The sequence below is a fragment of the Dreissena polymorpha genome, chromosome 16 (assembly GCF_020536995.1).
Source record: "Dreissena polymorpha isolate Duluth1 chromosome 16, UMN_Dpol_1.0, whole genome shotgun sequence".
NCBI lineage: Eukaryota > Metazoa > Mollusca > Bivalvia > Myida > Dreissenidae > Dreissena > Dreissena polymorpha.
In genome coordinates this window covers 47,393,852-47,407,643 of record NC_068370.1, presented here as the reverse complement: position 1 = coordinate 47,407,643, position 13,792 = coordinate 47,393,852, and the positions used below count along the sequence as shown (strand labels likewise).

The following is a 13,792-nucleotide window of genomic DNA, read 5'->3' as shown; positions in this document are numbered from 1 at the left end:
AAATTTAACTTTCCCAAAGCCTTCATTGGGCACATGAGTGCAGTTCAGACTTTTAAATTATTAGAGTACCATAGAGACATTCTTTGTCTTTGTGTGGTGTCCATATTGTATTGACCTTTTGACTTCCTGTTAGGTGTATAAAGGCACTTAATTTAATTTGTTATGCCAATGGCCGGACAGATTGTAGACCTCAATGTGTACAGATAAAGCCAGGTAATACAAAGAAACCAGACAACAGAGACTGGGAACAGTTAGACTGGTGCTAAGGGTGTAGCTGATTAAGGCTTGGAAAAGTATTTGTAATAGTATGGAAATCTAAATTTCTTTGATGATTTTTTTAACCACTTCTTTCTAATTTTAAGTGAAGTTGATAAATCAGTGTCAGGGCTCTGCTAATCAACCATATTTGTAGCATAAATTTGAAAAAATGATGCTTATTTGAAACCAATTGAGAGTTCCTAGGAAGCACCTTTTTGCATAACTAGGTTCTTCAAGTCAATCCAGTAACAAACAAAACCTGTAAGGCAACCTCCTATTTAAACTCAAGGGAACTCAATTTATTATGTCACACCTGTTTTAAATCCAATTAATCAGATGCCCTAATGTTTCTAAATTGTCTGATAGTTTTCTCACATCCAATCCTCTATGCAGCTAAGCCCTAATGCTTTATCTGACAGTATGAGCATGCTTCAAATAATGTAGTTTTGATAAATGCAGTTTGATATGGCCATTTGCTCATGTGTTACAAATGTACAGTTGTAACTTCCTAGAAACTTGCCCCAACTCTGCATTCACATCAAAGACCTTTGATGCCTGCCAACACCATTTACAACTTGCAGTTTTTATGTCCCCCACCAACTATAGTGGGGGGCATATTGTTTTTGCCCTGTCTGTTGGTTGGTGTGTTTGTTTGCCCCAACTTCATTATCATTTTGCTATAACTTTGGCAATATTGAAGATAGCAACTTCATATTTGGCATGCATGTGTATCTCATGGAACTGCACATTTTGAATGGTGAAAGGTCAAGGTCAACGTCATCCTTCAAGGTCAAAGGTCAAATATATAGCTTCAAAGCGGCGCAGAAGGGACATAGTGTTTGCAACAAACCGCTTTAGGCATATATGATGTGTTTAATTGATGTCATCCGGTAACACTGTTGTGATTTTCAAATACTTTTGTACTAAACTGGTTGTATTGTTGCTTCAATTGGAAATATGATTGCAAGGTAATGATAATGTTTTGTTATCCCCGCCGAATTTTTTTTTGGAGGGTATATAGTAATTGGTCCTGTCCGTTTGTCCGTCCGTCTGTCCGTCCGGCTGAAACTTTGTCCGGAGCATAACTCCAAATCTATTCAATGGATTTACTTTCAACTTAGAATATATACAGATGGCAACTAGGAGAAATGCAGTGACCAAGAACCATAACTCTATCTACCTTAGTTTTTGAATTATCTCCCCTTTTGTATAACTTTAAAGTAGGGATGGCAACGAATACCGATTTTGGTATTCGAATATTCGGTTATCCATCCGAACGAATATTCGGATATTCGGTCAAAATCTGTTGGAAAAATAGTCAACTTTGTTTACCGTACCATTACTCCATGAATTCTACTTTCGTTTTTACCGGAAGTGCAACAGAAGTGACTAAATATTGACACAGCGTTGCTGTCGATAATTCGAAGCTGATTTTGTTGATTACTTTTTATTGTTAAAATTGAATGACAAAAACTGTTTTTAAACTATTAATATTGTACATCAACAATAGAACGAGAAACATAATATTACATGACGACAAAATAATTACTTGACAAAACAGAACTTAAACGAATTATGTACATAGCCACAACACACTTTGAACCTGTTTAACATACTAAACAGTCAGTCTTATAAAGTTGCCACGTTTAAAAGTCACTTGAATCGGCGACTTCTTATCGGATGATGTCGTGAAATACTTCCAAGCAGCGGAAGGCGTAGGTGGCATTTTGCTTGGACAGAGATTTCCTTTATGCGTGTAGCAATTATAATATTTTCAATTAAATGAGGGCGAACTACCAAAAACATTTCTTTAAGTATAATACCTGATTGAATATCGAGTTATTAATTAAAGTTTGGACCATACGATATGCAAATACTCATTAGAGGTTAAGTAAATTATTTTCTAAAAGCTTTTTTAATTGAAACATGATTATAAACATACGATCTTTTATGTTTTTCACACAAAGCCAGCTCTTCCTTAACTCATTTAATCTTTGATCATATTAAATGTAATTTGAGTTATTAGATCAAGGCGGGTCGGTGTTTTAATTGCCATACGGTCTTATTTGTTTTTAACACCAAGTTGGCTTTTCCTTTACTCATTTAATCTTTGATAATTTTTAATGTAATTCGAGTCATTGGATCAAGTGCAGGTCGGTGTTTTGATTGCCGACGCGATTTGCACCTATCATAATTTTGACACAAAGTGTCTGTCTTTGTTAGGCAATTAGCGGGATTTATGACCGGTATACTGTCATCACCATAGCGACGCATTATCGCGCGTAGCAGGAATAAACATTATGACACGAGGAACATCTTTGTCTACAATGTTTGAAGCAAATTTCACGAATACTTTAGTCTTTGAAATTACTTAATTTTTTTTCTTCCGAATATTCGATTCGGAAAACTGTATCCGAAAATTCGGTCCGGGACCGAATATTCGGATATTCGGATATTCGTTGACATCCCTACTTTAAAGTCAATTTTTGTCCGGAGCTTAACTCTAAATATACTAAAAGGATTTACTTGAAACTTGAAATATAAACAGATGGCAACTAGGAGAAGTGTAGTGACCAAGAACCACAACTCTATCTACTGTAGTTTTTGAATTATCTCCCCTTTTATATTATTTTAAAGTAATTTTTTGTCTGCAGCATAACTCTAAATCTACTGAAGGGATTTACTTGAAACTTGAAATATAAACAGATGGCAAGTAGGAAAAGTGCATTGACTAAGAACCATAACTCTATCTACCTTAGTTTTTGAATTATCTCCCCTTTTATATAACTTTAAAGTAAATTTTTGTCCGGAGCATAACTCTAAATCTACTGAAGGGATTTACTTGAAACTTGAAATATAAACAGATGTCAAGTAGGAGAAGTGCAGAGACCAAGAACGCTAACTCTATCTACCTTAGTTTTTTAATTATCTCCCCTTTTATATAATTTTAAAGTAAATTTTTGTCCAGAGCATAACTCTAAATCTACTGAAGGGGTTTACTTGAAACTTGAAATATAAACAGATGTCAAGTAGGAGAAGTGCTGTGACTAAGAACCATAACTCTATCTACCTTAGTGTTTGAGTTATCTCACTTTATTTTATTTCAAAGTAAATTATTGTCCCGAGCTTAAGAAATTATCTCCCTTTATTTGTTTTTACAAATATTATTCTACTCTCTAAAACAAATGTTTTCATACAAGCAAACACATTTCGGCGGGGATTTGGCACTACTGTGACAAGCTATTGTTTATGTATTTAAGTTGGTGTGCGTGTAAATATATTAAGCACTTTTATGCACACTTGCCCTAAAATAGTTTTTCTCTACTTCATTTTTATGCCCCATTTCGAAGAAGAGGGGGTATATTGCTTTGCACATGTCGGTCGGTCTGTCAGTCGGTCGGTCCGACAACCAGGTGGTTTCCGGATGATAACTCAAGAACGCTTGGGCCTAGGATCATGAAACTTCATAGGTACATTGATCATGACTCGCAGATGACCCCTTTTGATTTAAAGGTCACTAGGTCAAAGGTCAAGGTCACGGTGACCCAAAATAGTAAAATGGTTTTTGGATGATAACTCAAGAACGCATACGTGGCCAACAGGGCGAACTCTGAACAATATAACTGAAGCAACTGGTCTGTAATCCTAAATCTATAATTATCAGTCCAATGAAACATCATCATTTGAGTAAAATAAAGTGGATCAGTAAAAATATTATCAGAATATGAGATTGTTTTGTATATTAAATATTGTGTTAATGTTTAATTTTGTTGATTTATATAAATATAAGCACGACAAGGGAGGTAATACACTTTTATATCTTTCTTATATACAGGGAAAACAAATGCAATAAGTTTAAATTTCATGTTTAATAAATAGAGGATATTTGTTCATGTCAGTGTGAGATCATTTGTTATTTTTTTCATTGTCCATTGCTTTATATTTTGCATACTTGTTTACCAACATCACCCCAACCTCACCCCGCCATTTTTTTTTAAAACATCATTAATAAATTACCACACCCCACATTATACCCTTCTCTCACCCCCCACCCCCCCTACCCCCCACACCCCCCCCCAAATTTTTTTTTTTTTTTTAAACACCTAATAAATTACCACACCCCACATTATACCCCCCACCCCACCCCCCCCACCCCCCCCAAATTTTTTTTTTATTTTTTACATCTAATAAATTACCACTCCCCACATTATACCCCCCTCTCAACCCAAATTTTTATGCCCCTCTTCAAAGAAGAGGGGGTATATTGCTTTGCTCATGTCGGTCGGTCTGTCGGTCCGTCCACCAGGTGGTTGTCAGACGATAACTCAAGAATGCTTGGGCCTAGGATCATGAAACTTCATAGGTACATTGATCCTGGCTCGCAGATGACCCCTATTGATTTTGAGGTCACTAGGTCAAAGGTCAAGGTCACGGTGACCTGAAATAGTAAAATGGTTTTTGAATGATTACTCAAGAACGCATACGCCTAGGATCATGAAACTTCATGGCGAGATTGATCATGACTTGCAGATGACCCCTATTGATTTTGAGGTCACTAGGTCATAGGTCAAGGTCACGGTGACCCGAAATAGTAAAATGGTTTCCGGATGATAACTCAAGAACGCATACGCCTAGGATCATGAAACTTCATGGGTAGGTTGATCATGACTTGCAGATGACCCCTATTGATTTTGAGGTCACTAGGTCAAAGGTCAAGGTCACGGTGACCCGAAATAGTAAAATGGTTTTCGGATGATAACTCAAGAACGCATACGCCTAGGATCATGAAACTTCATAGGTAGATTGATCATGACTTGCAGATGACCCCTATTGATTTTGAGGTCACAAGGTCAAAGGTCAAGGTCACGGTGACCCGAAATAGTAAAATGATTTTCGGATGATAACTCAAGAACGCTTTTGCCTAGGATCATGACACTTCATAGGTACATTGATCGTGACCCGCAGATGACCCTATTGATTTTCAGGTCACTAGGTCAAAAGTCAAGGTCACAGTGACAAAATTCGTATTCACACAATGGCTGCCACTACAACGGACAGCCCATATGGGGGGCATGCATGTTTTACAAACAGCCCTTGTTTTTTTAAACACATAATAAATTACCCCCACCCCAAAGGGACCCCCCGCGGACCACCCCCACCCCACCCCCTACCCCCCCCTACAACCCGCCCCCCACGCCGCCCCCCCCCCCCCCCCCCCACTAGGGGGTGTTGTGAAACAGCGAAGAAGAGTACACCCACCCCACAGTACGACCCCCCGCGTCACCCCCTACCGCCCACCCCACCCCTGCAATTGTTTTTTTGTTAACATCGAATAAATTACCCCACCACCACATTATAACCTCCTCTCACTCCCCCCTACCATTTTTTTATTATTAAACCTCTAATTAATTACCACAACCCTATATTATACCCCCTCTCAACCCCCCTTTCACCCCCCTTTTCACCACCCCTCCCCCAATTTTTTTCCTTTTTTATTTTTAAAAGATCGTCTAATAAATTATTGAATATGAACAATTTCCCCATGATGGCTTATGTTATACTGTCAAGCACTCGAATAGTCCAGCGCGCTGTCCTCTGACAGCTCTTGTTAGGTCAAAAGGTCAAAGGTCAAGGTCACAGTGACCCGAAATAGTAAAATGGTTTCTGGATGATTGTGTCACAGAGTTACAAATATTATTATATTATTTTTTGATTTTTGATTAAGTACATTATATATTCATACAATACAATAGTTACAGTTTTAAAGATATTGAATTGATTTCTGTGAATATGTTTGAAAATGATTTCTTTGTCTACTGAATTGCAGTAGAAGGTTGCTTGGAACCACATGTTTAACTTGATATTGATTACATTGTGTTAGTTACAGTCTTGGAAGTCTTCTCATGTTAAATTCACACTCAATATGCAGACTGTATGCTGACTGTATGCTTATCAGTTCTAGCTATAAATAATGACTGTGACTAAAGATTCTTAGACTAGATGCTAATTAATTACAGTCTTATAGAAGTAAGGTACTGTATGTTGGATGAGAGATAGATTGGTCAGTGAGATGTGTGGGTGTGACTTGGCATTAAGGATCTGTATGATCGATGGATGAATGAGAGATAGGATTGGTCAGTGAGATGTGTGGGTGTGACTTGGTTCTAGGGATGAAAGGGTTTCAATAGAGTGACAAGTTTGTTTATGAAGGAAGGAAGTAGAGGTCAGTAAGAGAAAAGTTAGAAAGTCAGTTACGAGTTAGAGAGGCAGTTGGAAATAGGAGGATGGAATTTGTTAAAGAAGATCTGATAAGAATTTAATAGAGTTAAGAAGGAATGCTTAAGAATGTAATATATGAAGATGGAATTTGTTGAAAATGATGTGAACTATAAATGAATAAAAGAGTAAACGCAGAAAGCGAGTTATGTTGTGCCATTAATAACAAGGGCATAGATTTCCCCGGTCCGGTTACACTTATGCCTAGGATCATGAAACTTCATAGGTACATTGATCTTGACTGGCAGATGACCCCTATTGATTTTCAGGTCACTAGGTCAAAGGTAAAGGTCACAGTGACTTGAAAGAGTACAGTGGTTTCCGGATGATATCTTACATTAGGTCAAAGGTCAAGGTCACAGTGACAAAAAACGTATTCACACAATGGCTGCCACTACAACTGACAGCCCATATGGGGGGCATGCATGTTTTACAAACAGCCCTTGTTTATTTAAGAATCAATGAAGAGAACAAAATGAGTGGGATTCCTTAAGTACATTTTAGATTTGGTTTTTTAATAATGATACCAACAATTATATTATGTATTATTTTATATTCATTCTTTATTTAAATTAATTCGTTGCAGAAAATTTGAAGACGTGTGCAATATTCATTGGGACTTTTTAGTTTTATTTGTATGCGCCCCTACGATGAAATGGGGGTATATTGTTTTGAACATGTCGGTCAGTCGGTCGGTCGGTCAGTCCGTCTGTCCGTCCACCAGATAGTTTCCGGATGATAACTCAAGAACGCTTAGGCCTAGGATCATGAAACTTAATAGGTACATTGATCATGCCTGGCAGATAACCCCTATTGATTTTCAGGTCACTAGATCAAAGGTCAAGGTCACAGTGACTCGAAATAGTAAAATGGTTTCCGGATGATAACTCAAGAATGCTTAGGCCTAGGATCATGAAACTTCATAGGTATATTGATCATTACTGGCAGATGACCCCTAATGATTTTCAAGTCACTAGGTCAAAGGTCAAGGTCACAGTGACTCGAAATAGTAAAATGGTTTCCGGATGATGACTCAAGAATGCTTACGCCTAGGATCATGAAACTTCATAGGAACATTGATCATGACTGGCAGATGACCCCTATTGATTTTCAGGTCACTAGTTCCTTTTGGACTTCTAATTTTTCCAAGTTAGAGCCCAAGGACTCCTGTTTTAAAATCCTAGTGAGCCCCTGCTTTTGACACCAACATTCTGAGTAAAAAGTAAATGAACTTATAAGAAATATGCCTTTTAGGTCACTGCTGTAAAATCAGGTACTTGGGCATGATGCTAAATTTGTCATTTCACAAATGTTGTGCTAACAGTTGGAAAGTTTTTTGTGTGTGGATTTATGTGGAAATTAAATGAGCTCTGGTAAAAGTTGTGACTGTAGAAATTAGCAATGTTATTATATCAAAACTTAATCATGCATTATATATATATATATATATATATGTTTATGTAATTACCATTTGATTATACCTCTTAGCAGCTTTTGACAGAAAGAAATTGCATAATTGTTACCGCTGATGGTGTAGTCCTACCATATCAACAGAATCAATTGCACAGAGCATAGATTGTGCACAGAATTAAACCCATTTATGCCTAGCGTCTTGAAAAAAGGCCTTGGCAAACAGCGCAGACCCAGATGAGACGCCGCATGATGTGGCGTCTCGTCTGGGTCTGCGCTGTTTGCTTAAAGGAATTTCTGTAAGAAATATTCTAAATACAGAAATAAATATACTAGACATCCCTAATTATGGAAATAAATTGATCCAATTTAGAAGGATGGGAGAGTCCACTAGGCATAAATGGGTTTAATCTTCGTTTAAACAAAGTTTTCCCAGAGCCAGGCTCATATGTTTATGATCATTGTCGTTTCAGTTGATGGGACCTACGTCCTGAGCTGTGGCAGTGACAAGAGCGTCAAGCTCTGGAACCCGCACCGAAATCTGCTGCTCAAGTCCTACATAGGTCACGGGTTTGAGGTGCTGGATGCTCAAGGGTCCAGCGACAACAGTCAGATATGCTCCTGCAGCATGGATAAGACTGTCATGGTGTTTGATGTGGCAACTGGGAAGTCTCTCAGAAAATACAGAGGACATGCAGGTAAATATTCACTTGGAAATACAGGGTTTTTGCTCACCAGAGTGCAATGCAAGGGGTCAGGGCAGTTTTCTGTATTTGGCTTTTGTGTAAACTACTGAAATCTTCAAATTATCATAAAACTTTTTCAGAACATTTTGTTTTTTAGCTCACCTAATTGCTCAGTTGAGCTTTTGTGACCGGTCTTTGTCCGTCGTCCGTCCGTCCGTTAACATTTGTTCGTAAACACTGTAGAGGCCACATTTATTGTCCGATCTTCATGAAACTTGGTCAGAAGCTTCGTCCCAATGAAATCTCGGTCGAGTTCAAAACCGGGTCATGCCCGGTCAAAAACTAGGTCATTAGGTCAAAAAAAAGAAAAAACTTGTGAACACTGTAGAACTCACATTTCATGCACAATCTTCATGTAACTTTGTTAAAATATTTGTCTTAATGATATGTTGGTTGGGTTCAAAAGTGGTTCCGGTCCGTTGAAAGACATGGCCGCCAGTGGCGAGATAACTCTTCTAAATATTGCATTTAAGTTTACAGTAGTTACTCCCCTTTGATTATTAATGTTTTCATAATAATACAGTGTAGTTGTGTTTCATTTATGTGTTAATTGTTATTCGAGGTTGGATGTTTTTATGCCCCCTTTCAAAGAAAAGGGGGCATATAGTGATCGGACTGTCCGTCCATCCGTCTGTCTGTCTGTCCGTCTGTCCGTCTTTCCGTCACACTTTGCATTTAGGTTTCCAAAAATGCTCATAACTTCTATGTCCCTTGAGATATAACCTTCATATTTGGTATGCATGTGTATATGGACAAGGCCTTTCCTTAAGCACAAATTTTTGTAGCCCTGTGACCTTGAAGTTAGGGTCAGCGTTTAGGTTTCAAAATCTGCGTTTAGGTTTCGAAAAATGCTCATAACTTCTATGTCCCTTGAGATATAACCTTCATATTTGGTATGCATGTGTATATGGACAAGGCCTTTCCATACGCACAAAATGTTTAACCCCTGTGACCTTGACCTTGAACTTGGGGTCGGCATTTAGGTTTCAAAATCTGTGTTTAGGTTTCAAAAAATGCTCATAACTTCTATGTCCCTTGAGATATAACCTTCATATTTGGTATGCATGTGTATATGGACAAGGCCTTTCCATGCGCAATTTTATTTTTCCCCTGTTACCTTGACCTTGAAATAGGGTCCGCGTTTAGTTTTCAAAATCTGCGTTTAGGTTTCGAAAAATGCTCATAACTTCTATGTCCCTTGAGATATAACCTTCATATTTGGTATGCATGTGTATATAGACAAGGCCTTTCCATGCGCACACATTTTTGTTCCCCTGTGACCTTGACATTGAACTTAGGGTCCGCGATTAGGTTTCGAAATCTGTGTTTAGGTTTCGAAAAATGCTCATAACTTCTATGTCCCTTGAGATATAACCTTCATATTTGGTATGCATGTTTATATGGACAAGGCCTTTCCATACGCACACAAATTTTTCACCTGTGACCTTTACCTTGAAGTTAGGGTCCGTGTTTAGGTTTTGAAATCTGCGTTTAGGTTTCGAAAAATGCTCATAACTTCTATGTCCATTGAGATATAACCTTAATATTTGGTATGCATGTTTTTATGGACAAGGCCTTTCCATACGCACACAAATTTTGACCCCTGTGGCCTTGACCTTGAACTTGGGGTCCGCGTTTAGGTTTCGAAATCTGCATTTAGGTTTTGAAAAATGCTATAACTTCTATCAAAGCGTTTATAGGGGGCATATGTCATCCTATGGTGACGGCTCTTGTTTTTAGCTCACCTGATTGCTCAGGTGAGCTTTTGTGACTGGTCTTTGTCCGTCGTCCGTCCGTCCGTTAACATTTGTTCGTAAACACTCTAGAGACCACATTTATTGTCCAATCTTGATGAAACTTGGTCAGAAGATTTGTCTCCATGATATCTCGATAGAGTTTGAAACTGGGTCATGCTGGGTCTAAAACTAGGTCACTAGGTCAAAAAAAAAGAAAAAGCTTGTAAACACTGTAGAAGTCACATTTAATGCCCAATCTTCATGTAACTTTGTCTATATGTCTGTGTTAATGATATGTTGGTTGAGTTCAAAAGTGGTTCTGGTCCATTGAAAAACATGGCTGCCAGTGGGCGGGGCAGTTTTCCTTATATGGCTATAGAGAAACCTTGTAAACACTCTAGAAGTCACAATTTTTGCCCAATCATCATGAAAGTTAATCAAAACATTGGTTTTATTGATATGTCGGACGAGTTCGAAAATGGTCCAGATCGGTGAAAAAACATGGCCGCCAGTGGGCGTGGTATTTTTCTCTATATGTATACAGTGAAAACATGTGAACACTCTAGAAGTCACATTTTTTGCCCAATTTTCATGAAATTTGGTCAGAACATTTGTTTCCTTGATACGAGAGTTGACTTGGAAAATGGTTCCGGTCAGTTGAATAACATTGCTGCCGGGGGGGGGGGGGGGGGGGGGCAGTTTTCTTATATTTATATAGTAAAAAAAAGCTTGTGAACACTCTAGTAGTCACATTTTTTGCCCAATCATTAGAAACTTGGTGAATAGATTTGTTTTATATATATCTCAGATGAGTTTACAAATGGTCCCGATGGGTCAAAAAACATGGCTGCCAGGGGGTGGGGCAGTTTTCCTTATGTGACTATATAGAGAGAAACCTTGTGATCGAACACAATAGAAGTCACATTTTTTGCCTAATCTTCTTGAAACTTAGTCAATACATTGGTTTTATTGATTTCTTTGACACGTTGGAAAATGGCTCAGATCGGTGAAACACACTTTTTAGCTCACCTAATTGCTCAGGTGAGGTTTTAGGATTGGTCTTTGTCCGCTGTCCGTCCGTCCACATTTGGTTTGTAAACACTCTAGCATTCACATTTCTCAAGCATTCTATATCAAAGTTGCTAAAAGATCTCAGTCAAGTTTGATGATGAGCAAAATCACATAATAAATGCCATAATTATTGCCCTTAGATCGTCCGAATTTTCATTATATTATACAAAATCCTTGTAAGCAAAGTTTGATGTTTGGTAAGGGGGGTCAACTCAAAATATAGGTCACCATTTCAAATCTTACAAAAACAAAAACACTCCCTACGCCAGAGTTTTGGTTCAATAATGATGAAACTTGACCAGGATGTTTGTCTGGTCAATATCTACGTCATGTTTGACAGGTAAAGATTGAATGAACCGACTCCTCTCAGGTGAGCCAACTAGGACCATCTTGGCCCTCTTGTTTATGGTATCAATGCAAATAATGGTTGCTGTTTATTGTTAAATTTGGCTGCCATGGGTCAGGTCTGTTTTCCTTACTTGATTACCCTCTAAAACCTTGCAGCACTTTCTTTTATGTTCTAATGGTACCATGGCTGAGTAAGAAAATGTTTATGGTTTGTTGAAAACATCGTCTAAGCTTAAGTTTATGAAAATTTCATGCTCAAAACTGTTAAGTTCATGGACCCTATTTACTAAGGTGAGTGCCCTGTCCGAAGACGTCTAGTACTAGTTATTCCCATAAACTGACTTGAGAGTCTTTGTGTTCATTTTGTTTCCATATTCTGCAGGTACGGTGAACTGTGTGCGGTTTAATGAGGAATCCACCCTGGTTTTGTCTGGGTCCATAGACAGTACCATCAGGATATACGACCTCAAGTCTCGCAAGATGGAACCTATACAGGTGAGTATTGATGGGTTCCAGGTAACAAAGATTGTTGACTTAACATGTTGTCAAAATATAACCTGCCCTTGAGATTAGTGAATTATGACAGTTAAATAATCTGAAGTATTGAAAATTGTTGAGATATGAACAATTAGATCTTTCTGATGTTGGCTTTAACTGTCGCTCCATAATGTTCAACATTTTTCAATCTTGACCTAACTAGATCCTATATATCTTCATTTGTTTTAAATGAAAGGCCAAGTAGTACTAGGGGAATGTAACACAAAAGATTAAGCTAATCCATGATGTTTTGAAATGTGTTGTTCACCCTCCACAGATACTGGATGAGGCCAAAGATGGTGTGACGTGTATACAGGTGTATTGTTTACTCTCTACAGATACTGGATGAGATCAAAGATGGTGTGACGTGTATACAGGTGTATTGTTTACTCTCCACAGATACTGGATGAGGCCAAAGATGGTGTGACGTGTATACAGGTGTATTGTTTACTCTCCACAGATACTGGATGAGGCCAAAGATGGTGTGACGTGTATACAGGTGTATTGTTTACCCTCCAGAGATACTGGATGAGGCAAAAGATGGTGTGACATGTATACAGGTGTGTTGTTTACTCTTTACAGATACTGGATGAGGCCAAAGATGGTGTGACGTGTATACAGGTGTATTGCTTATTCTCCACAGATACTGGATGAAACCAAAGATGGTGTGACGTGTATACAGGTGTATTGTTTACTCTCCACAAATACTGGATAACCCATAGATGGTGTGTTGTGTATACAGGTGTATTGTTTACTCTCCACAGATACTGGAGGTGGCCAAAGATGGTGTGACGTGTATACAGGTGTATTGTTTACTCTCCACAGATACTGGATGAGGCCAAAGATGGTGTGACGTGTATACAGGTGTATTGTTTACTCTCCACAAATACTGGATGAGGCCAAAGATGGTGTGACATGTATACAAGTGTATTGTTTACTCTCCACAGATACTGGATGAGGCCAACGATGGTGTGACGTGTCTACAGGTGTATTGTTTACTCTCCACGGATACTGGATGAGGCCAAAGATGGTGTGACGTGTATACAGGTGAATTGTTTACTCTTCACAGATACTGGATGAGGCAAAAGATGGTGTGACGTGTATACAGGTGTATTGTTTACTCTCCACAGATACCGGATGAGGCCAAAGATGGTGTAACGTGTTTACAAATGTATTGTTTACTCTCCACAGATACTGTATGAGGCCAAAGATGGTGTGACGTGTATACAGGTGTATTGTTTACTCCCCACAGATACTGGATGAGGCCAAAGAAGGTGTGACGTGTATACAGGTGTATAATTTATTCTCCACAGATACTGGATGAGGCCAAAGACGGTGTGACGTGTATATAGGTGTATTGTTTACTCCTCACAGATACTGGATGAGGCCAAAGAAAGTGTGACGTGTATA

The 13,792-nt window shown here is 38.4% G+C and overlaps 1 protein-coding gene across 2 annotated transcripts in view; it reads left to right on the top strand.

The window, feature by feature from the left end:
- The window catches only part of LOC127862132 (WD repeat domain-containing protein 83-like), a 173,580-nt gene that overhangs the window by 36,162 nt on the left and 123,626 nt on the right, over positions 1 to 13,792 (top strand). For both annotated transcript variants that reach the window (XM_052401127.1, XM_052401126.1), the window contains exons 2-3: positions 8,418 to 8,642; positions 12,228 to 12,340. In XM_052401127.1, the coding sequence (XP_052257087.1) occupies positions 8,418 to 8,642; positions 12,228 to 12,340 (338 nt within the window). The remainder of the gene's footprint in view (positions 1 to 8,417; positions 8,643 to 12,227; positions 12,341 to 13,792) is intronic.